General features: G+C 48.6%; 8 protein-coding genes across 8 annotated transcripts; 5 read left to right on the forward strand and 3 right to left on the reverse strand.

Moving 5' to 3' along the window:
* Nucleotides 1-155: 155 nt before the first annotated feature.
* Nucleotides 156-2297, forward strand: J7337_007799 (uncharacterized protein; the record flags this gene model as incomplete). Its single annotated transcript, XM_044825426.1, has 2 exons — nucleotides 156-433; nucleotides 482-2297. The coding sequence occupies 2 exons, from the start codon at nucleotides 156-158 to the stop codon at nucleotides 2295-2297; spliced, it is 2094 nt and encodes a 697-aa protein (XP_044681083.1).
* Nucleotides 2298-2445: 148 nt separating this feature from the next.
* Nucleotides 2446-9768, reverse strand: J7337_007800 (uncharacterized protein; the record flags this gene model as incomplete). Its single annotated transcript, XM_044825427.1, has 2 exons — nucleotides 2446-7776; nucleotides 7870-9768. 2 exons carry the CDS (start codon nucleotides 9766-9768, stop codon nucleotides 2446-2448), a joined length of 7230 nt encoding a protein of 2409 aa, XP_044681084.1.
* A 473-nt stretch (nucleotides 9769-10241) lies between these two features.
* Nucleotides 10242-11023, forward strand: J7337_007801 (uncharacterized protein; the record flags this gene model as incomplete). Its single annotated transcript, XM_044825428.1, has 2 exons — nucleotides 10242-10250; nucleotides 10283-11023. 2 exons carry the CDS (start codon nucleotides 10242-10244, stop codon nucleotides 11021-11023), a joined length of 750 nt encoding a protein of 249 aa, XP_044681085.1.
* Nucleotides 11024-11585: 562 nt separating this feature from the next.
* On the reverse strand, nucleotides 11586-12541 carry J7337_007802 (uncharacterized protein; the record flags this gene model as incomplete). The annotated part of the gene is made up of 4 exons (XM_044825429.1): nucleotides 11586-11743; nucleotides 11796-12067; nucleotides 12115-12358; nucleotides 12421-12541. 4 exons carry the CDS (start codon nucleotides 12539-12541, stop codon nucleotides 11586-11588), a joined length of 795 nt encoding a protein of 264 aa, XP_044681086.1.
* A 969-nt stretch (nucleotides 12542-13510) lies between these two features.
* J7337_007803 (uncharacterized protein) lies at nucleotides 13511-13812 on the forward strand (the record flags this gene model as incomplete). The annotated part of the gene is given in 2 exon segments (XM_044825430.1): nucleotides 13511-13792; nucleotides 13804-13812. The coding sequence occupies 2 exon segments, from the start codon at nucleotides 13511-13513 to the stop codon at nucleotides 13810-13812; spliced, it is 291 nt and encodes a 96-aa protein (XP_044681087.1).
* Nucleotides 13813-16473: 2661 nt separating this feature from the next.
* On the reverse strand, nucleotides 16474-18055 carry J7337_007804 (uncharacterized protein; the record flags this gene model as incomplete). Its single annotated transcript, XM_044825431.1, has 2 exons — nucleotides 16474-17848; nucleotides 17907-18055. The coding sequence occupies 2 exons, from the start codon at nucleotides 18053-18055 to the stop codon at nucleotides 16474-16476; spliced, it is 1524 nt and encodes a 507-aa protein (XP_044681088.1).
* A 1532-nt stretch (nucleotides 18056-19587) lies between these two features.
* J7337_007805 (uncharacterized protein) lies at nucleotides 19588-19963 on the forward strand (the record flags this gene model as incomplete). Its single annotated transcript, XM_044825432.1, has 2 exons — nucleotides 19588-19882; nucleotides 19947-19963. 2 exons carry the CDS (start codon nucleotides 19588-19590, stop codon nucleotides 19961-19963), a joined length of 312 nt encoding a protein of 103 aa, XP_044681089.1.
* A 2265-nt stretch (nucleotides 19964-22228) lies between these two features.
* Nucleotides 22229-24184, forward strand: J7337_007806 (uncharacterized protein; the record flags this gene model as incomplete). Its single annotated transcript, XM_044825433.1, has 1 exon — nucleotides 22229-24184. One exon carries the CDS (start codon nucleotides 22229-22231, stop codon nucleotides 24182-24184), a length of 1956 nt encoding a protein of 651 aa, XP_044681090.1.
* Between the last annotated feature and the right edge of the window lie 299 nt (nucleotides 24185-24483).

Raw genomic sequence — 24483 nt, forward strand, 5'->3', positions numbered from 1 at the left:
CTCACACTATCGATTCACTGCAGAAGACCCTGGTCATCTTATCCGAAGGCCACTGAAGCACTGAAACTCTCTGCATTTTTATTGAGAATGGCGTACTACCGACTCATCCACCTTAGCCATATCGTAAACCTTAGATTCAGCGACACTCGATAGCTATGGTCAGAAACTGGTATCAGCCTGATGGCTTCGACGCCAAAGACAAGCCATACGTCTACAGTGGCCCACCAAAAGACAGAAATGCCCTCACGTCTATCAGCCTCCTAGCCAGTGACTCAGTGGCTCTGAAAAGATACACGACGCCCACTGAGATCCCTGTTCTCGATGCTGTCTGCGCCGCATTTCGGTTTCTGGCCTTCTCTGGCGACAACCGCCACCTCGTCACCGAGCCGTCTAGACGGTTCATCTACTACAATGCCAGAGCCGTCACGAAAATGTACGATGCGGGAAACCATACGCAATGGCCGCGCCGGGTTTATAACAGGCCAGTGGGCATCCGCGAGGCCTTGAGAGCTGTGAATCTCTACGGGGCCTGTCTAGAATCCAAGTTTCCTTGGGTAATTGAGGAGGACTTTGATTATGGCTTTGATGTGAGCTGGGCCATAAACGAACGGCCCTCAGATATTACCTACGATGAAGCTTCTCACGGCCCTCTTCTTGAGCCCTATCGTCTCGACCATTACCCATCGGAAGAGGTGAACATGCTGGAAGATCATGAGTTGGCAGTCCTGGGAGCCCTGACATTATCCAAGGTCAGGTTATGTATTGCAGAAGGGTATCCAGTCATCTTTGCCTTTCATCTTTTCTGGGACTCGTTCAAGTTCGTCAAAGCCGCACAGTCTGGAGATCAGGGATACCCAACGATAGAAATGATCCCAAGAGCGAGACGACTGGCTGGTCCGCAAAAAGAACACACGACACAGGCTGCACTCATAGTAGCCTTTGATCATATCAAGAGACGAGTGCTGGTCCAAAGCATGATGGAGTCGATTTCATTCTTTTGGATGCCGTATGAATGGATCATCAATTTCCGGGCTACGGAAAGCTTTTGGATGCTCAGGAACTCGGGAATACGGGGACAAGGCAGACCGGTGATGGAGAAGGCCTCCAATGATACATGGCGTAAGTGGGAAGAGATAGGTTTATGGACCTTGGAGCGCGTTCCAAAGTCCTCCGCTGTCAGCCAGGCTCCCAACAGTTCAATTGCCCTCGTCTCTCGGAAAGAGGGACATCTTGACATGTTCTGGATTTCGGAGCAATGTACCGTTGAGCGATCATATCGTTATCCGTCTGATGGGAAGTGGCAACAAGAGACGGTGCCTATAAAGTCGGAAGAAACCCCGCTACCGGGTGCTATAGTCGCTGTATCGGCACACGAAGACAAGCTTGATATCTTTTGGATGACCAAGAATGGAGCAGTATGCAACGGTTCCTGGCAACAGGTTGAGCCAAAATGGTACACAAGACGGATTCTGCAGGAGCAAGACGGTATAGCTGAACCTCGAGCTGGGTTAGCCGCAACCATTGGTCGGAGGAACACTCCATTTGAAGATATTATCAACGTTTATTGCGTTGGGCCTGATGGCTCTATCAAGCACATTAGCACAACAAGAAGCTGGACAGGGACAGATACAGCCACGCTTCTTTCTGGCCCCGGAACTGCCTATCGATGCACGAGTCTCTCAGCCGTGGTTGATGGCGATCACCGTGGGGTTGACAGTTCCGCCCGCTTGATAGAGGTAGTCGTTTGGATCGCCGCTGATGGATCAATAGATGGCAAGATGATAGCGAGATCCAATCAATGGGTAGATATATGGGCTAAGAAAGGACCAGCAAATGTGGCCCGCCTGAGTTCGCGTATATCGGCCGTCCATTATGGTTATCAGAACGATAGATTCATGTCTGTCCACTTTGCTGCTCCAGATGGAAAAATGAAAAAGGACTATGCCATCATATCTGCTGATGGCGATCCAACACACGGCAAACTCGGTCACCGCAACGAGAGTTTAAATCTCACTAAACAGCCATCATCCCGACCAGATTCCGACATCAAGGCTCTCGGGTGGAATGATATGGGAGAATGGGATGACGTAGTTTTGTGGCAGGACGAAGACAGCAAGATGTTTCTGTGTTACTGGGGGTTGATTCCTAGGCAATTATTCGATAGCAATGGGGTTCGACGAGGAAGTCCATTTGGACTCTCTGTATATGGTGGAAAGCTAGTCATGGCCATGAAGCTTGATGATGGGTTGATCGGGGTTGGTTACTGCGGCCGCTGGAAATCTTTCGATGGTGTATGAGCCAGAGTTGTTGTTTGTAGTTGAGAGAGACCTGTGACTTGAATTTTCTATCAAGAGATAGAACTTGGCTTGAGCTCTGAATGCAGGTTTACCTTTTCATCACTTTTCTAAACTCAGAGCTACTGGTACAATGCATCAATAATAGGGCCTATTCTAGTGAAATTCTCGGAGCAACATGTGAGAAGTGAGCCAAGTCTTTGGCGTATCTGAAAGGTACGCCACTCCTGAGACTAGCCGAGGTCTTGAGCTTCCGGATAGCCATCCATTGACCGACAATATATGACCTCCGAGCGTTTCGTTTCTTGACAGCCTCTAGCTCCTCCTCTCGTTCACCACTTCCCATAAGTGCCTCTCTAGCGTTGTAGAATTGCGCTTCCGGATTTTCTCCGCTCGTTCTCGGTGTTGCGTCCAGGCCATTATCTCGAGTTGGGTCATTTTTGAAGGAAGAATGGACAGGCTCCGACCGCCCGACTTTGCTGAACTGTATGACTCGAGGGTTATTGCTCGACCATCGAGCCATTGGAGCCTGGATACTCAGCCCCGTTGCATGCGTCACTGTGCTCTCGGAAGCTCCATACAGCATGTTATTGGGATTGCTGTTGAACGGGCCCCATAGTGACTTAGGTAGCTGCTCGTATATGATCTCGAAGGTGAAGCCGTGCACCGAAGATCCGCTGCTATTGGTGACAGAAACATCCATATTGGCTTTGAGACCGGCTGAAGTTGCAGGAAGCTGCATAGGTCGAGCGAAAATCGTCTTACCAGTCTTTCTATCATGATCCTTTGCCCCAGTAAATTCTATCCTGGTCGTAGGCATTCGAGAGGCAATACTAAACGCAAACGTCCCTCCACGAACTATCCAAGTAGAGTCTGGAGTCTGTGCCTGTGTCGGAGCTTGTGTCGGGACTATACCTCCAGATTCAAGTGAGAAGACATGGCTGATTTTGTCGTTCCTGAGTACGACTGACATGAATTCATCAAACTTCAGCACATCGTCCTCGGCTCTATGATCACCAAACTTGACTTTGATGACCATAACGCTTACGTCGAACTCGACTGTGCCAGCAAATGGCGGTCCGGTGATATACAAGTCGGCACCCATGGAAATGTGAAGCTTCTTGCGTGCAATCCAGGCATCAACCTCGTACCACAGACTTGCGGATACATGAAAGTAAACATCATAGTGAAGGGGATGCAGCCAAAGGATAAGGTCAGTACGGAAGTCGAAGTTAGCACCGCACGACCACTTTTCGAACTTGACTTGCACTGCCAATCCTGCCATGATAGCATCGGGAGTCACGGCTGCATAAGCCTGGCCGTCGAGGGTAAGATACTTAGTGTCCCCGTAACTCCACTGGAGTCTCATTCGAGGAGGGGCGGATGGATAGTGACTTGGAGCTTGAAACTTGGGGTGCCAGCCTCCCATGGTGATGCACCAATCTCCAGCCTGGGGACTCGGGCCGAACCACGCCCCGACAGCAAATCCTCCTGAAAGGACACAGTCATCGAATAAGATGAACGAGCCATCAGCAATCCTTCCCTCAAAAAGCATGAAGCCTCGCGATATATCGATGCTGCCTTGGAAATTGATCCTGATGGCTGCAAGTGCCTTACCGGGCTTTGCATCGCGGGGGAACTGAGCCGACGCTATACCCACGATAGCCAGCTCACCGGCACTAGGATCAAGTGGGATAGTCAAGACAGCTTTGACGGCGATGAGTTCACAAGCCGTGCCGGTGACACCAGCTGCAACCCAGTTTGCACCATTTGTCTCGGTCATGTACTTTGTGTCTCCTGTCCCTCGAAGCCTCTCAAACATTATCATCGGATCGACATCGGGGGATACAAGCAACGGGAACTTGTGAATGTCAGTGATAGATGGTATCTCGAGCTTCGAACCGAATCCAAAGCCGCCGCTGATGCCCGAGAGTTCAACAAGACCTGTCTTGACCATGGGCCCATCAAGCATCGCGTAGGCCATGAGAGAGACAAACTCTTCCTGCTGCCTCTTGACGTTCTTGTAAGAGCCAAACCCGACGAATTGGTACTTCTTGAGCTTGACGCTGACACCACCCTCGAATCCTGTAATGGAGATGTCCTCCTCTTCGACCTTGATGCGGTGCAAGGTCCCAGCGACATTGAGGTTGGACCCGGTCATGGCAAGAGATAGTCCATCGAGACCCATATCGATGTCGAGATTCTTCCAATCGCCCAAGTCTATTTTTTCTCCACGTGGTAGATTGACGGACATGCTGAAGTTGATCAGCTCCCCATCGAAAGGCCCAACAGTCATACGTGCCGTGAACTTGACTTTGATTCTTTGTCGCTTGGCATCATATTGGAGGCCAATGTTTGTGATGTTGACACCATTGACTCTCTTGTCGACTTTCTTCATCTCCGGGGCCTCCGGGTTCTCTTCTTCCTCCGAAATCGCCATCATCTTGCCTGAAGGGTCGTCCTTCTTCCTGCTCTTCCTGGGTTTTGAAGCAAGTATGACATCTCCATTTTCAAGCAGCATGAATGATAGGCCATTTCCAAAAGCGGAAGCTGCCGTAGCACGGGTTGACTGGAGGAGTTGATGATCCTTGAAAGTAGCGAGACTATTCAACTTATCAACCTCCCCAAGCGAGATGTCACTGTTGGTCCAGTATATCTGAGTAGAAAATGGCTGTTCCATCTGACCGATAAGTGGCAATGGAGGTGGTCGCGGAAGGGTATTGACTGCAAGTCTGAGTATCGTCTTCCATGGCAGTTTATCCTCTTTCTTTGCATCATGTGGTCGAGTCCTGGTTCTTGCAAGTTGCAGAGTAACAGACCCCAAGGTGATGCTCAACGAGACAGCGATGACGGAATTTCCCTCCCCTTTGTGGCGACTCAGAGACATTCCAAACTTTGAGTTCTCGAGATTAATCGCTGCCTCCGAAACGAAGGTGGGTAAAGCGTCTTCGATCGATTCGCCAGCTAGCCACTCCAAAATAGACTTGATCTTGAGTTCCTCCCCCTCCTTGGCGTGACGCAGTTTGGCATCCAGCTCCAATGCATCCTTATCATCAGCGTAGTTGATCATCATCTCTGCAGAACCAGCAATTATGAATTTGCTCGAAACCAAGACTGAGAAAGGCTTCTCAATGCGTGCCTTGTTATAGTCAACGTCAACGTAGATGTAGTCCATAGACATATCCCAATCAGACAGAGTAACACTGGCCATCTCAACATGCACGGCCAGCTCTGCAAACTTGAGGCCTATTTTATCCTTATCAACAAACTTTCCATTGATGCTGGCCATGCCAGTGGTAAATTCCGGGCATCCTTCTGGTCGCGGTATCTCAACGTCGTTGATTCCTACTGCGGCGAGGAGAGTCATGAGGCCGAGTTTTCTCTGGCCCTTCTGTAACGTGATTTCGAATTCGACAGAACGCTCTTTGGTCGTTGAGTTTGTGAAGGCACCAAGGCTGATATTTGTTTCAATACCTCCAATTGAAAACGCAGCAAAGATATCGAGCTTGTTCGCCACTTTGCTATACTCTACTGTGATAGAGCCCACAGTAAAGGTATCTGTGTCTGCCGCTGAGGGAAGTTGGAGAGTTGCATCCTTCTTCATTTCTAGCTTGAATGAAGACGGGGAGCCTGTCCTGACATCCAGAGACATCTCTACAATCTTGATTTCCAGGCTGGCTAATGCTGAGTGAAGCGGACTGTCGACGCCAGGAATCAGAAAACGCAAGACATCCGCCACCTTCATAGGTGATTCTGCGATAGGGGTGATGGAAGCTGCCATTTCCTTCTTTCCACCGTCATACTTGACCGTTATCACTGAGTTGATGTTCAGCAGCAAGGCCGAAAGCTCAAAGGAAACGGCTGATTCGGTGTTATTCTCTTTGCCTCGTTGCCAGGATAGCGAGACCGCAATATCTTGCATGTTAAAAGGTTCAACCACCAACTCCTTGACTCGAAACTTGGCAGTGGAGGCTAACATTGTGATGGGACCATCCTTAGGCTTTTTGAACATTGCATCGCAGTATGACAGCTCAAAGGCAGTACTACCAGATAGGAATGGAATTTCTGGCAAGTCGCCTAGCCCAAACATAGAGAATACATTGGCCAAAGTAAGGGAGTCGGGAGACGATATAACAATGAAGCCGAGGTCTTGTGCCGTTGGAAGGCCAACCGAGACCTCAACCTCCTTCTGCAATGCCGTACTTCGAAAGGTGGCTTCTCCCTTCGCTTGGATCTCTTGCTTTCCAAAGTTTTCAACTTTGACAACCATATCTACCAATGACAATGAGCCAGGTAAAAGGTCAAGGATCGGAACGTAAAGCTCAAAGTCCCATTCTTGGAATTCCCACTTGCCCTTGACCCTGTCCACAGAAAGACCGGCCTGTCTGACTTGCACGGAGTTGAATGCATTACCCAAGAAGGGTATGTTGCTGATCTTGTCGGATAAGCTGGTAAGGCCAATAACTTTGACAATATCGGATATGGTTACCCCATGACTGGTAGATGTAATCCGGAATCGATAGTCGTAATCGCCCAATCGTGTGAGTGGAATGGCGTCAAACTGGGCTGTGATTGTCGTTTCTGGCTCGCTTCGAACAGGGATATCCAAGTGCACACTCGTTGTAATTCTTGATGCTTTGACGCGAAAGGGATTCAATATCCGAACAATAACATCCCCCTTGACCTCCTTCGACGAATCAGGTATTGGTAAGAAGGTCTTCCAGTCTGGGAACCCGGTGCGAACCCAGATGTCTGCTAGATCGTACATATCAGTTTGGTCAATGGGCTGCCGGACAGTGAAGCCGATTTCTTTTATAGGCCCCTGAAAAGTCCCCATGGACGGCGCAGAAGTGCCAGAGAGGGGCTTGGTCTTTAACGGAATATTCCCCTGTAAGATCTTCTCTACTATTCCCTCATCGTTGACCAAAGCCATGGCGAGATCTTCGATAGATGTAAGACCGGTACTGAAAGAGACGATTGTGTCGTTCTCTAACGACTTCCAAGCCATCCTCATCTCCAGACCTGTTCTCTTCATGACCGCCTCGGATTCCACAGTGAGATGAACCTGTGATGAGCAGCATTTGTCAATCTTGATAGCTATGTTTCTCAGTTCGAAGTCAAGTCCAGCCATATTGATATCGAAGAAGTTTTGTTCACCATTTCCAGCCATTGGTTGATACAGAACGGCACTGACGACAGCTTTTCCAACAAGTGGGTGAGCGTCGACGATGGCTCTGGACTTATCGAGATCGGCTTTGAAGCTAGTGAATCCAGCCTTGATAAGCACTGCGGGAATTCTCTCGACTATGGCTATCAGAGTAGCTCTGTCTCGCAACAGCCTGCTCAGCGTATCGATAATATCCGGGTTGTTGCCGTCCTTCATTGGGTCACCAAGAACTTCGAATGCCTGTCGAAGAGGCATTTCAGAGCGGGAAACCATCGTTGGCTCAGTGGATTGGGGTGGAGAATAAGGTATTTGGGTCTGGTGCAAGGAGCTTATTGGGCTTAGCTTCGGTTCCCCAGACCAAGTCCCTGATTGCATGGAATTTGTTTGAAGAACGAAAGACACTCCTACTAAGAAAGCATAGGAAGGCCTTTTGTCGAATCGTATCGATCCGCTGTTCTCTTCGAAGAAGGACATGCCGGAAAGGATATCCGTGATGCCAAACAAGTTCGCTTGCGCAGCATCACGACCAACGAATTCAACTGTGACCCATCGGGAGGCGAGACCAAACTTTTCTGCTCGACAATTGATTGTGAACTTCTTGGCGACTTTCATATCTCTTTCGTCTATCCAGACGGACTTTGGGCTATTGGGATCCGAGATGGCCCAGTTGAAGCCATTCGCATCATGTTGTAGGTAAAGGTAAGACCAAGAGAAGTTGGCAAAGACCTTGAGCTGGTACTCGTGAGTGTCGAGTACGCGATGAGGGTCGGTCTGTTCCAGCAGGACATGCAGATCCGTTCTGTGCTGGGCATCGTTGTCGTTGAACTGAATCTCCTGTGTGGAATCGTTCATGTCACGCTCAGTCACAATCATGGTGCTATTCTTGCCTTGCGACGCGCCACTGAGAGACATGTAGGTACTGTGACTCAGATATGAGACCCTGAGATTCTCTGAGCAAAAAAGATCGTGAACTGATGCTGGACCCATGACGCTGGCAACCCTGGAAAGCTCGTCCATGTCGAGGCTTTTCCCATTGGTAACATACAGCCGGGCAGTACGGTTCTTCTCAAGAACTGCCAGAGCTAGTCCAACAAGTGTCTCAGACCGTGGGTGAAAATACTTTCGATTGGCGCTCACCACATACACGTCTGAAGAGAAAAATGAATAGAAGTCGCAAGCCCTGCGGACATGAATGTATGTAAGGAACTCGGTAGTGGCCCGCTTGGTCAAGAAATAGTCCCACCCCGCAGTTGGCTTCATCGCATTGTCGAGTGCGTCGTAATACTTCTGTATATGAGGAAGAAACGGAGGTCGGTCGTCATCCGCATCAACAATGACTAATTGATTCTCGGCTGGCCTGTACAAATACTTCAGTTGCGTTTCCTGAATCCGCTTCACCTTTGTCTCGAGATCTGAAAATTCCTTCTTGGTAAATTTCTTTATATGAGTGGACAGATGTGTGGCCGCGGCGTTGGCCATCGTCTTGCTCTTTTGTATAAAAGGCATATGAGCAGTCCCTTTTTGTACCTTCAAAAGAAAGTAGATAAAGCTCAGGGCCCTGGCACCCTTTGAGAAATACGGCTTATATAGATCTTTCATGTTGTCGTCACGGCTCCCGTGGTGTTGGATCTTGTAGATTGCATATCGGCGATTCGCCTCGTGCGGAAACAGTTGGTACATGTGATGAGAGATGATGTCGGCGTGACTATCTCCCGTAAAGAATATTCCCATTTCATTGTTGGAGTTAGTTATGGCGGTATACATCAGAATGCTGCGTTTGTTTGTCGACAGATTCTCGTTGTACTCCCCCTGGTCTGTGATGAGCCGATTTGCTGTTCTATAGTACCAGAGAATTCTTGGCATGTCTGGGAAGAGAGCCTTTATGGGACGGATTAAGTATGATCCCAGTGAATCTTGAGGACTAATAGTTGCCGAGTCCATATTCTTATTAATGCAGAGGTTGTGTATTCGCGCGTTGGCCGTCTCTGCCTCAGAACTGGGAGTTGGTATGAAGACATTATCCGTGAATGGAATTTGCTCCTCATCCAACGCCTGAAGATATCCGCCAAAATGGTCTTCATCGGGATGCGAGAAAACAACCCCAGCGAAGGTTTTGCCATCGCCCATGATTTCGCGGCATGCGGACGCAAGGTATCGATGATATGGAGCTTCGGTATTGACACCAAATTCATAGTTTCTTGGACCACCGTCGACGAGGAAAAAGTTCCGCTGGTTGCCGACAGAATGTTCTAGGATCATAGCATCGCCACGACCGGCATAGATAACGTGAAGCGTAGGGGCAGACATTAGTTCTAAGAGGTTCAAGCAAAGAGGGCAGACGGTCAAGTACGAAGCAGAATATATCGAAACACCGTGTTGGCGTGCTTCTTTAGCTATTGTAAAGGCTAAAGTTTTGGTGGAAGTCAAGGTGTTCGTGCAAATACATGGTATAAAGTCTACAGTGTAACTTCCACTGCTGCTATTCCAGAAAAGCTCGCCTGCATTGAGACTATCGATTTTACGCGCTGTCATTCCTGGACACAGTGTTGGCCTTTAATTCGCTACCGTATCAGATGTTAAGCCGAGCTATCCCAGTTCTATCAGTAGCGCCAGTAGCCATAGACAGGGGTTTAAGGGCGGAATTAACAGTACGCTACCCTATTGCTGTTATGATGCTGTTCGCGTATACCTCTTAACCTGTACGTGCCAAGATTGATAGGGTCTCGATTGGCAAGCCAGTTATAGTCACTAAGATTGTTTGGCGGATTGGGTGTTTGTTGATGCTGCTGGTGAAATTGTTTACTACGTTTGCTGAGTACAGTTCAAGACTTGTACAACAGAACAGGGACCCCGACCTACTCAGAAGCAGGGGCTTCCCTCTAATCGGCCGCGCCGAAGCCTGGGAGTGGACATCTTGGAGAGTTCACTTGGTGGTGAAGAAGCTGCTTTCACCGAGGGTTTTATGGGTCCAACACGACAAGTGAATGAGGAAGAGGGTAACTTCGACTGGCTTGGCCCTATCCTCAATATTGCAGTCAACGTGGCCAAGCCCATCACTACTCAGGCAATCGAAAGCCTGATCAAAGGTGAACTGGCCGCCGATTCTACTGTTTTCGAAGTATCCAGCGAGCACGAGCAAGCTACCAAGATTCTCCTCCAGCGTGCTGTTATAGTCGATACAGCTCTACAGGCTTTGATGTCTATGCCTCTGTATAAATTACAGCAGCTGAGTCCCATCAATGGCGAGACAGGTGACACCGATGGCATCTTTGACTTCATCAAGGATACAGTCTATAAGCTGGGCCCTTCTGCTCTCGATGCCACCAAGGAAGCGTCAAAGTGCTACCTGCCCCGTTTCATTAATGCTACCGGCCAGAAGGGATCGTCCAGCCTCGACTTCCAGCTCGAGACCTCCACTGTTCCCCATCGAAAGAAAGCTTCGCTTTTGGATGCCCTCAATGGGTACGACAACGTACTCAAGGTGAGACATATTGATCATAGTGCAGCTGGCCTGGCTTCCATCGATATCACTCCAATGATCCGCACTCGCCAGATGGCCTAGGTGTTGTCTACTGAGTAGCGGAAATGCTGGTACGATAATGATAATGGCCCAGTCATGATGAAGCAGCCTCCACCTAAGTTTTGAGTCACAGGCTGACCAAGTACATGTTGAAAGGGAGGGAATTGGCATTTCATTTGGCCCGCCTTCGATTAGCTTCTGAGTAACGAAGACGCCATTGCGATGCTTTTCGGCATTGTGAAGCTGGATATTCAGTTGATTTTAGGTGCCTTTACTTGTTTTCTTTCTTCAAACGGTGTTTATGAACTTTTCTGTAAATACTTGGACATAGCAGGGGCTTTGTTTCGGTCGACGACTTTCCACTAGCTAATTCTGTTACCTCAAAGCGTTTGTGAGACAAGAATAGCTGTGATCTTTCCAACATACTTGGTCCGTTCTATAAAGTATAAGAAAATTGTAGTGTATATAGAATGTAGCTTCTACTTAACCACCGTCATACCACCTGCATAAACTTTCGCTACTATTTTGCCAATTGAGCCAGGGGTGAGCCAGCGCCCTTGAACCCATTTGTACGTCCTACGCTCACATACCACTGACAGCTAATCTACAAAACCAGTTTGCGGCCATAGGCATCAGTCTTGATATCGCGACGGGCAACGCCAGCGGCCTGCATGAGCTTCCTCGTGAACTCGATACGCTCAGTTCCTCGCATGATTGTAGGTCGTCGCTGCCACCCAATCTCGGTCGGCATGCGCTCGTTCTCTAAAAAAACATCTTGTCAGCCTTGTTATACCAAAAGAGGGAAAGAACATACTCAGCCAGTACTCGATAAACTTCTTCTCCACCGTGCCGGTGGTACCATCAGCCATAATCTCAAAGAAGGACGCCATCTCGCCCCAGCTAAAGCCGTCAGCTAGCTTAGACAGGGAGTGCTCTGGGTTGGTCTTCTTGGATGTAGCCAGGCGGCCCATTCTCGCCTTCGCGACTTGCTCAACTGTCATCAGATCGTCGGGGAAGTATGTGAGGGACTCGGCCCAGACGGTCTCATTGAAAGGGTTCGGATCGGCAAAGAATGCGTCGGAACGACTGCGAAGATCAGTACTTGTTGAAGTAGGAGAATGAAAATGATGTACCTGAGAGAGATGTCATGCTCGAGGATGTTGTGACGACCAAGGTCAGCTAGATCGAAGCTGCGGGTGTTGGGGTACTTGGGGCTGGTCTTGATAGCCTGCGTGAAAAGGATAACAGCATCCAAGTTCTCAATGTTATAGCCGGTAAGCATACCGTCCTTGAGAATGTCGAGTGTGATGTTCTTGCCGTCGCGAGGGATGTACCCATGGTTGGCCAAAGTGTTGAGGCCGGGGCAGGGACCACGAGCTTTGTCGAACAGTCAGTATAAGACATAGATGCTAGTGATAGTCTCCATTGTGGGAACTCACAGGCGTCTGCAGTTGGAGCAATCCACTCCTGAGGAACAAACTCGCGGGTGGAGAGAAACTGGGGATGGGCGAGCGTGTGCACCGCCGCGCTGGTGACGACAATCAAGGAAGAGAACTTCATAGTGAAGGAGAATAAAGGTCTATGCAGAAAGAAAGCAAACCCGGTGTTGAGCCTCTTGATACTGGGGCTTTTCCGTGGTAAGCAGAGCACCATGCCGTGTCTTATATACTCATCACTTCGCACTTCTTACATTCACGACTGTTGCCTCTCCCCACCATCCTCGTTTCATCTACACAAGGAGACAATCTCAATTCCTGCACAGGGAAGAAAAGAAGCAGAAATAGAAACCGCAAAGCATCATCAGTACCGAGATCCTCGGCTCAGCCAGTCTCACGATTGGTAATGAGAGGATCATCATTGACTGCTTGAGATGCGACTGGCTAGTCTTGGACTGAACACTCTTCGCGAATGTTTCCAGATCAAGTAAAGTTGCGGTTATGCTTATGCTCTCTGTTTGGTTTAAATTGAAACGCCACCAAGTCCTGAAACTTTTACTAGAACCTAAACGCCAAGAAAAAGAAGCAACTCTACCTTGGAAAACAGCCGAGGTTGAAGATGATTTTTCGAAACCTGGATGTCTGGTCATGTTATCAATTAAACCCAATAACCACGATCAGCAAATTATTTTAATCTATCTCTAGGAAGCGCAGCACTCCCAAAGTCTTCCTGTAAGAATCGACCGTTGGCAATTGTATCTAGAGTTGAGAGGTTCAGTTCTGGATTGTGGCGCTAAAATCAGCCGCATTGCTTACTTCTTCCAGAAGCGGGGAGTCATGATAAGGCCAGGTTAGTTAGCCGAAGCTGAAGGAAGAAGTGCCCCTAGCGCGCCCCCTTTAAGCAGTAGTCACATACAAGGGCTGCGGGATTTGCAGAGATGACTCAGAGTATTCAACAAAGATAGTACATAGACTCTTCACTTTACAGTTCTTCTTTATTATTCAAGAAACCTCAGTACGTTGAAGTATCATACCGAAAGCCCCGACAATGGTGAACAAGACCAAACCGCCAACACAAAATCAGCAAGTCACCATGTCTACTGTGCTTTCAGCTCGCGGCGACAGTGCCGTCACCACCTCTTACAAGAAATCTCAGACTCAAGGCAGCATGACCATAAGGCCCCCATCTGCCACTGATCTATCCGCTTGGATGTATTTGCCCATATATGGCGACATTCCTGGCAAGTCTCTAGACCAGCTCATGGTCGATTTCGCATCGGAAGCTGCAACTATCAAGACTGTGGCGGTGTATGATGGCAGCGAAAAGGTATTGGAGGAGCGGGAGCTTGGAAAGAGAGAGACTTTTGGTATTTCTGTGTGTTCTAGGGAGATTAGTTCTACAGAGGAAGGGCTTACGGTCTCGATTGAGGTGGAGTTTGAGACCACTGAGGCGTGGTTGTCTCTTAGTTCTGTCTCTATCGCCTTTTGAGTACATTAATTAAGAGTTTCTTTCAAGGGGCTCACTACTTGTAGCAAATATTAGAAACTCCACAACTTACTTACTAGCTGCTATGTTTAGAGTACCTAGCTATAATGAAGATCTTTTGTTACTCATTTGCGTACCGGTTTTGTCCTCTTAACACACCTCATCTTATGATCTACGCATTCAACAGGCATTGGCTTAGGAACCACAAAATATCGTTGGCCATGTCTTAATCATTTACTGCAGCTATGCAAATTCATGGCCCTACTTGTGTGACATATCTTCATCCCTCTGTTCGGTTCAATAGGCGTACTGTGCATCTGAGTGTAGCAAAATCACTGGTATCTACTATCACCATGGGCTACAGTTATCCCGATTATCATGCCGCTTGCGCCAATCTTCATGTCTATCGCGGCCAAGCTGAGATAGGCGGAAAGGCTGAAATAAGTATGAGCGCGATGTAAAGCACCCTATCATGACACTATCTGATCCGCCTACACACTGGCATCCGCAGCGGAAGCTACAGAACAAACTGCGTTGCTTGCCGACAGATTGATCAGCGACAAATCTTATCCTGCGGACGCATTATTGAGCCTGTCAAACATATATGAATCTGGATAGCCTCAGCCATCACTGTAGGCGTGTAGCGAGATGTAAGCATGACCTGGTTCTAGCAACAAGCTGGATATCCCGGGAGTCAAGTCTGTTCCGTCGGAGATCTGAGACGCGTGGGTTACGTCAAGATTTACGAGAAAGTAAGGTATTTTGATGAGCATTTTAGTTATGCCAACTACGTAGTTCTGAATGTGGCATTGCCGCGAAGGCAGAATTATCTCTGCTTGCGTGTAAATGAGGCTGTGTGACGAATTGCACATGCTCGAGAAAGAGTCACTACGTAGAGAAGAACAAAAGCACATGAAATGATGGCCTCCTTCAGCGCAAACAGCGGGGCCCAACCTAACTCTCTAGCGCGTGATTGGTCACTTCGCTTCTTCCTTAGCGAGTGCGATAGTGGGCTGTGCCGTTAACCGCTTCTCGATACGTAGGCCAATGTCAATGACGTCAAGACCCTGATCATCGATATCCAGCACCTAATCTCAGATCCCGTTATTTCCATGATCTGTCTTCCAATTCATCTTAATAACCCATTGTTGAAGTTGTTTTTGTTATAGAGAATGCATCAATCTAACGAACCAGATAATTCCTTGGCATCACCACCACCAGAAACACCACCGGATATACCACCTTTCTCTCCAAGATCAATGGCTGACGTCGGTACCGATTCCGGAAATCTTTTCCGTCTCAAAGACGTGCTCACTTATTTCGCCGCTGTCAAGGGGGACCTGTCAAACGTCACTGCCCCTCCCTTCATCCTCGCTCCCAGATCAGCCATTGAGATTCCAGCTGCTTGGGCTTGTCATCATGACCTCTTTCTTCAACCTGCAGATGAACCCGATGCTGGAGTGAGGGCTCTGTTACTGGCAAAGAATTACATCTGCAGTCTCAAACAGCTTGTCAATGCGGATTCTCCGGATGCCGCCAAGAAGCCACTGAACCCGTTCCTTGGTGAATTATTCCTCGGCTCATTTTCCGACAAGTCTGGGTCGAAGTCGGAACTGGTCATTGAGCAGGTATCACATCACCCGCCTGTAACAGCGTGTTCTGTATACAATAAGGAGCGTGGCATGTCATCGATTGGCTTCGCAGGCCAGGAAACATCCTTCAGTCTCGTCAATGGCGTCACCGTGCGCCCGACAGGATGTGCAATTATCCAAGACCATAAGCATAAAGAGCAAAGCCTCATGACCATGCCAACAATATTGGTCAAGGGCGTTACGACCGGCAATCCATATCCAGAGATGGAGGGCCCAGCATACATCGCCAGCTCGAGCGGCTACTTGACGAAAATCGGATTCCACGGCAAAGGAAGACTTGGCTATGGTCAGAAGAACCAGGTCGTCGCTGAGGTATTTGCTCCGAATGACAAGGATCACCCGTTGTATCGCATCACAGGTCAATGGACCGGCGAGATCAAAGTTGAAGACTCATCCAAAACGACTCTCGAAGAATTTCACGTCGACAAGATCCCAATTTCACCTCTCAAGGTCGCGCCCGTAGAAGAGCAAACACCATGGGAATCACGCCGGGCCTGGTTCAAAGTGACACAAGCCATCAAGCAACATAACATCGAAAAGGTATATGCTCACAAGAGCACGTTAGAAGAGTCTCAAAGAAGGCGACGAATTGAAGAGGAGAGAACGGGCAAGCAATGGAATCGTTTGTTCTTTACTCAAATCCCCAAGGGCGACGAGACGCTTGAGTCCTTAGTGTCAAGGGTTCCTGAGAAATTAAGTATACTCGATTTTACAAAGACGGGGGGCGCTTGGAGATTTATTGGAGCTGATAGAGCGGAAGAGGTGAAACGGCATTTGAACCGCGACAGTTTACCATAGCGTTGTCATAAGCATGAGCATTAATCATAGATTATATTGCATGGACAACTCTACTGCCAATCCTAGTTGATGAAAAGCCAAGAACTAAGTCTAACTATCCATCCCGTCCAACACTCCACATTAGATCTTGTCAACGTGCTCTCCAGTCTCATGCTGAGCAGCAAGCTTCTCGTCAATAGCCTCAGCCCTGCGAGCAAGATCAGCCTGCAAGTTTGCAGTGTACTCGCTCTTGTCGACGAAGGGAATGAACCAAGGAGCGTTGGTGAAGAGATAGTTCATCTCCTCCAGAGGAAGCTGCTTGGTCTCAGGAACGAAAGCCCAGACGCAGAGGGCGTTAGTGAAGTTGCAGATGACGAAGAGAAGGTAATACTTCCAGCCAACAGCACCCATCGCAATACCAGTGACTTGACCGATCATGGTGTTGAAGGCAAATGAGGTCATTGTAGCAAGAGAAACGCCCTTGGCTCGGGTGCGGGTGTCGAAGATCTCGGCGGGGATGATCCAGGAGAGAGGTCCGCAAGTGGCTGAGAAAGAGAAGTTGTACGCCCAAGTAACGATAATAAATCCCCAACCTTGAGCAGCGCTACCGGAACCCGGGGGATACACAACAAGCATGATGGTGGCGATGATAAAGGTGAGCATGTTGAACAGATTACCCCAGATAAGCGTCCATCGACGACCGAAGCGATCGATATAAACGATGCAAAGAGCCTGGGCAATCAACGCGATAATAGAGTTGATGGCCTGATACTTGAGGGTATCAGCGGCATTGATACCAGCCTGTCCATAAATAGTAACAGAGTAGTACTGAATCGCCGAAACACCAGTCATCTGAATCGAAGCCTGGAGACCGCACGCAATCAAGAGACGACGGAAGCAAGAAACATCCCTGAAAAGCTCAAGATACGACTTGGCGCCGTTGGCATGTTCGTCGGCGATGCTTTCCTGAATCTGCTCGATCTCCGCGCGAACCCAGGCGTCATCGACGTTCCCGTTGGAGTGGAGGCGCGCAAGGGTCTTGAGCGCTTCGTCCTGCTTACCCTGGTCCATGAGCCAGCGGGGAGACTCTGGGAACACGAAGATGAGGGCGCCGAGGATGATGGCAGGGATGATCTGGATGCCGAGGGGGATGCGCCACTGCCGGTTGTCGCTGAAGTTTGTGAAGGTTCCCCAACCAGTCCACGCTGCGATCAGAGCACCAATGCCCAGCATGAACTGCTGGAGAGCGGTGACTCGGCCTCTGATGGAGGGGTGAGCAATCTCGGCTTGGTACAGAGGAATGATCATGGTCAAGAAACCGACGCCAAGGCCGGCCAAGAATCGGCCGGCCATGAGGTATGAGATCGCGGGAGCTGCGGTTTGCAGAGATCCACCGAGAATAAAGATCAAAGAGCCAATGGTGATGGTCCATCGTCGTCCGGTGTATTCAGTCGTAGGGCCGGCAAACATGGCGCCAAAAAAGGCGCCGGCAGTGAAGAGCGCGACCACAGCACCTCTAGAATTGCAAAATCAGATTCATCGAGGTCGCGGAATGAGGAAACACTGGAACTTACGTATCAGAATCGGTAGGAGTTGTGTTGAATTCTCTCTGGTACGACCCAGAGGCGATAACCTGGGCGATGACACCCAAATCATAACCAAAGAGCAGCGATCCAAAGGACGCAAACACTCCCACGAGGAACTGGAAAACCTTGGGCTTCATGATGACTGCTTGAAACTGGATATGCAGACCGATTGATGATCTGAACTGATCGACAGGAGCGACTTTGGGAGGTTTAATACTTTATCTCAGTCTCGCGATCCAGATCTAACGTAGTTAGCTGATACCGATTGTCTGCTGCCGCTCGAATGGAAACTCTGGGGCTCCACCACTCTAAAAATGCTAAGGATCTGCTAGCTTATCCCCAGAATCATTCACATGGCGGAAAAGGTCCCCATGGGGAAAGGAGCAAACTGTAACCTCGCCGAAAAACAGACGCCAGAACCGAAAACACGCTAAAGGTCAGCCTCCCCAACAACGCGTGACTGCTCTATAGAAGCGCTGCGCGGTGATTGGGGCGCAACAAGCCAGCATGAACCGAGTCCAAACGAGTCTCTCATTGGTATGAACTAAAGTCGGGGGGACTACCCTAAGTGTCAAGATGCTGTGGAGAACAGGAATGCCCACCTATTGTGAGTCAGTGCTGTCGGGTTTCCTGGCCTTGTTGGGCTTGGATTGTCGCGTTGTAATGCGGGGGTTTCAGCTGACCGTTGGTCGATATGGCGCTATGCCGTTTCTTACTCTTGACGTCCGTAGTGTTGATTGGGTCACCATCGGTACGCGGCATGTATCTCGCATTGGAAAAGGAACTTAATGACCCGAAAATAACGACGCTGGTCGTTTGCTGTATCCGAGGTCCAAGTGTGAGTGAATGGCATGTGGAAAAGCTAGCCGGATTAAAGTCCATGACAAAATGATCTGATCATCGCGATGATATTACCGTGACTCAACTCTGTTGGTGCTGGCAGCTATGAACATAAACGCCGCAATGAAAATGTATATGTTCTTGGCGAGGGTTTGATTTAAGAACCGGGGCGTGTGTATCCGAATTCCAGCCTATTTGGGCATGCAGGCCCCAGAAACATTTGGCTAGGAGCAAAATCCATGCTGATGGAAGTGTGGTATGAGATATGCATGGCAGGGGCCAGAGGCACAACAGGATGTAAGCATAACTGGCCACTCAAAGTCATTTATGACTAGCAGGGGTGTCGTGACGACTGACAACCTACTCAAGCCCTTTCTAGTATCACAGACTACACTCTGAGAGAAGGCGTTGAACATTGATATATATACTCACCTTGAAATAAAAACTTTCTCTGCTTAGTCAACCTGCTGGTCCGACAACTATAAAAGCCTCGCAGTGAAAAGTGGCGTAGGATAGGCTGGGGAGTATAGACTACGCCGCACGATCACAGCCAACAACATTTTATATGCAGAGACAGGCTCTTTTCACAGTTTCTCGTATCAGGGGAGTGTGAATACTATCAAAAAGACAGAACCAACAGTCCTCAAGTGGATATTCCCATGGATAATAGAGTTGCCATGACCTAACAAGCAACGAGGGTCTTGGGTAAAAAGAAGAGTAAAAAAAGGTATAAAAGAGTCAAGCTGTCGCTCGTAGTCTTCCAGATCACTCAAGTACTTCACAACTCAACAAGCACATCATCCCAAGACTCAACACTACTGCTATCATCATGAAGTTCATCTATCTTCTCAACCTTGCCACCCTGGCCATGGCCGCCCCCAAGACCGACGAAGAGCCCTCCCTCTCCATGTTCTCCGGAGTAGTCGACACCTCTGACCCCGTGTGGCAGAAGATCTGGAACGATGCCATCGGCTTCGAGGACGACAGCTCGTCTGAGGCGCGATCCGTTGCGCCTGTCCTTGAGACCAGAGCCTGTAACCAGAAGGACTATCACCTTTGCCTTGCTGTCTGGAACACTGGTTGCGCACTGAGCTGCCGCTGTGCTAGCTGCTTCAACAGAGCCAGTAAGTCCCCTTATTCTGATATCCCGTGAGAGTAGTTGCTGACAATAATGTAATAGTCGATCAGTGCAAGAGGGCTTTTAACTGCTAAGCGATGGCGTGGGACAGACCTACTATACTATAGTACAGCAATTAGTTAGCTTGGTCAATCATAACAGGAAACAAGAGTATTGGGTTACTAGTCAGACAAGCCTTAAGTAGTATAGTGAGATTATTTAAACTCTTTTATATAAACTTTTTAAGTATAAGTTAATGATAGGTAAGCACAGATAGAAGGACAAGGACTAGTATCTATAATTAGTCTTCCTTATAAATAAAATACTATCTATGCTTAAAAACTGATCCAGGATAGAGTGTAAATCAAATCGATGTGACATTATCTGCTTTAAACCCTGGTTTGTTTCTGCGGGCTGGATCTAGTTATATATCTATAAGAGTGCATGCATGACAAGATATTGATCTCCATTGTTGACAGTGCTGGACTATAATGATCACTTCCTATTACTGGAACAACTCGATCATTATAATCATCAGCGACAGATAATGCATTGCAGCAATCGCTTTCCATCCAGCTACCAAGATCCTCAGAGCAAATATGCAGGGTTGGCGATCCTCCACAGCGTACTCGGCCGGCTCGGGGCATTTTAGGCCGAGACCTCCTGTTCTTGAGAAGAGTGGGTCGTGAGACGCTGAGTCACTTTAATTGGTTATTTTAGACGCCCCACAAGACTGCCTCTTATCGACTGTGGACAACCGTGCAGCATGCTTGTCGATTAACTATCACTTTTATTATCTTGATCCTCTTCGATTTCCTTTTCGCCAAGCGCTGTAACGCCTGCCCCATGCATGAGTTTCTTTGTAGCTTATGGGCAGATTGATGCCTGACATCGGAATAGGCGTGTTTCAATGAATACTTCTAAAGTTTTATCTCAAAGATGCGCTCTAGTTGTGCTTGCTGTTTGTCATCTTCTGGGGATGGCTGTGCTGTCGCGTGGTTTTGTGGGGTTATGAAGTGTTGCTCGCAAAGATGCATTGCCAGTGCCTATCTCGATTATTGACAGTTTCAGATCATTTGCTTATCATTTTGATTCCTGGAATAATTTGCAACCGATAATCCTCTGTAGGAATTGTTCTGTCGCGTTTCCGGAATCGCGTCACGTTCAGCCAATGAATTCCTCAGTGTTCTCATACAGGGTAGGCAATCCTCTGCAACGCATTCAGTCCATTCGGGCATATCGCGTCATGATACGTTATTCCCGACCAGGACGCGCCACAGGGTCGCATTCATGCATCCAGTCTAGAAGGGCTTGATTGGCCAGGGCAGCCCCGCGATGGCTTACCGATAAAAAGACGTCGGGGATCTTGACAAGGGTGAAAATGGAAAGTCTTCCTAGCGACAAGTGATCTTGTAATTGTTGCATGCCTCTGCATCTGCCTCCGGCAATTTACCCTCTTAGTATATGGTGAAGGAAGAGCGATGGGTAGCTTTGGCAGGCCGAAATGGACCGACGGCATCGAAGGTATTGTTCTGTGATAAGCGCGCGCCTAGCTGCAGTGTTACAGCGACAGATCCTTCCGATCAGCATGGCGGAAATCGGGTCATATCATGAGTTCTGATCCCGAGTTGAGATGATATATAACAGAATCACCCACCATGACCCCTCTCGTTGTTGTGTAATGAGTAAGATCTCGAATTAAGTCTCTGAATTCCTTAGTATCATTATGAGTCTTTGCAAAAGTTGTCAAGAAGCCTTACCTGACTTCCCATCCTTAGATGGGGTTGGTGATGCTCCTATAGTTCATAATGGACCATCATCGAAGCCCGGCACGTGGGAAAAGAGAAAAGACCCCAAACAGCTATCGCAAGCACAATGGTTCATGAAAGGGCGTTTCTCACTACACTCGTCTTGGGACACGTTTGTGGCGTCCTTGGAAGCTGATTGTCCTCTCTGTTGGAGCTGCTGGCGGGCGATCCGATCATCGCCAATCGCGTCTCCAAGCGATGAAAGAGTAGCCGACTTTCAAGCGACGATAACTTATGCCCATTTCGATATCGAAGACGACTTCTTTAACATCTGGGTCTGCCTCGAGGGTACTGGATTGAAAGCGACGAGGCTTCGGCTGAATATCACAAAGACATCAAGAGAACTCTTTGAAGGTGAGTGATAAAGTTATCCTGGGTATTAGTGGAGAGTCGACTAAAGAAACACAGAGATAGAAAGCAAGAACCCCATTCCAGCCCAACATACTGCTCAATCGGCAGCCGAGGTAGCGAATCGGTGGATTGGAGTCTGCGACAAGAACCACCCTTCATGCCTGGCTCGAGCGACACCGCCTTTAGATGCAAAAATGCCTACAAGGTTACTTGATCTTGGCACCGGCGATTCAACAACGTGGCGCATAATCGAGACTCGGCAAGAACGACTTCCTTACGTTGCGCTCTCACATCGATGGGCTGAGAACACCCCGACGCTCCTGCGAAAGAACTATGACGCGTACTGTGACTCTCAGCCAGATGGCATCTTACCCCAGAACTATAGAGACATGCTTGATATATGTCGTGCGATGTCGATGCGGTATATATGGATTGACTCCCTCTGTATCATACAAGACGATAACGGCGCCGATTTCCGACATGAAGCTCCCATCATGCTCGATGTCTACCGTTATGCCTTTCTCACGTTAATGATACTTTGGGAATTCTCCGATTCCACTGTCTTTCGCGACTGCCGACCCAGCACCATAGCACGACCTCGGCCACAGTCGTATAAGCGCCCTGCATTGACAGAAAATGGCCCAAATTCCCTTTTTACCTATTTAAAGAGTCTTGTGGTATCCCAAGGAGACTCGTCGAGTCAAGACTCTATGTCCGGTGCGAATAACTACGCATTTGTCAGGGTAGAAAACACAGGAAGCTACAATTTTGACGTTAACAACGCACCTATCAACAAAAGGGCATGGGTTGTGCAAGAGCGATGTCTGTCACGACGAATTCTCTGCCTCGGAAATGAGGATTTGTACTGGGAGTGCGAGGGCGACTCGTCAGGCCCGTTCATTGCAAGTGAGACCTCTCCTTTAGGTGTCCCGCACATATCACGTCGCCATGGCTTTGACAGTCTTACAGGCAGCGATGGTGGCGAGTATTGGAACTTGCTTGTTGAGCAGTATTCCGCTTGCCATCTGACATTCGAGGAAGACAGACTTGTTGCATTTTCCGGAATTGCGAGGGCTGTTGCGGAGTCGACTGGTGATACTTATCTTGCTGGCATATGGCTTGAGACATGGATGCAGGATCTCCTCTGGGTGCCGGACATAGCAAGGGAACAACCTGCTCGAGTGAAGCCCGCCACAATGGGCACGCAGAGTATGGTACTGCCTTCGTGGTCCTGGATGAGCTTCTCGGGATCGATGATTCCTGGTCTATTAGTAGCTAATGGCGAGGGACCGAGAATTTCCATGACAGAACCGGATTCATTCAAATCCGACAGGTTTGACTGCCTGGCTCTGTTGAGTCAGCGGTCTATTACACCGCCAGAGACTGATCCTTATGTTTCGTTTCATCGGGCCATTCTCCGAGTCAGATGTCTCCTCATTCCTGTGGAATTTACAGGGATTGCGGATATGCACAAGTTGCCATCATTCTTCCGGATCACTCAGAACATTGAGTCCAACTCAGCAGACCTAGATTACTTGAGCCTTATACCACGCAGAGAGAGAGAAGATGGCTATGCTGTGTTCACTTTGTCATTCAGCAAACCATTGAACGAAGCCCATCGCTACTTCTTTATCCCACTATTTCTTCGCAAAGATAAGTATCAAGAAGTGATCAAGTTCGGCCCCGACGACACTGAGGGCCATGGAATTATTGTTGAAGAGACAGTCACAGACGGCGAACGTCAGTTCATCAGAGTTGGGAGGTGGCAAGAAGATAATAGCTTGCCCTCTCAACTTGGTCCATTGATCAGTAACACCATCGTACAGCAAGGAACTGGTAAGACGGTCAATAACAGTACCGAAGATATTACGGAGCTTGAACGAAGTTTTGACTCTAAGATGCACGAATATGCTGTACGGCATGCATCCTCAATGGTCAACTTTCCCAGGAATTGCACAAGTCAGCTGGACCAATACGGGGTGCATGATGAAGAGCAGAATGGCATTGGCGCAGACGAAAACGGGCGGTTAGGTGAGAACCTGAGAGGAGAGTTGCAGGAAGAGAAGGAACAGATCATGGCCGACTCTGTTAAATGCTCGGATTTACCTCACTTTTCGAATGCTGAGTGGTCTTCTGTCTCTCTAGTGTAGTAAGTAGTCTATTCACAGTCAGAAGGCGTTCCATATCTTATCAATAACGCAAGTCCAACAAATGCCATGGCTGCCAAGAAACTCCACGTCGCGTCAGTTATCCCTGTAATGACACAAACAACTCTCTAACTTGTCGCTTTACAGTAACTTGAGCTGGGATACTACAGAGGATGATCTTCTGGATGCGTTTAGTGAGCGTTATGAGGTTGAAAAGGCGGCCAGTTCACCGAGGCTTTTCGAGCAGGCATAAGCTAACTGTTTGATTAGCTGGTTATACGCGACGCCACTACCGGCCGAAG

The sequence above is a fragment of the Fusarium musae genome, chromosome 5, assembly GCF_019915245.1.
Source record: "Fusarium musae strain F31 chromosome 5, whole genome shotgun sequence".
Classification (NCBI taxonomy): Eukaryota; Fungi; Ascomycota; class Sordariomycetes; order Hypocreales; family Nectriaceae; genus Fusarium; species Fusarium musae.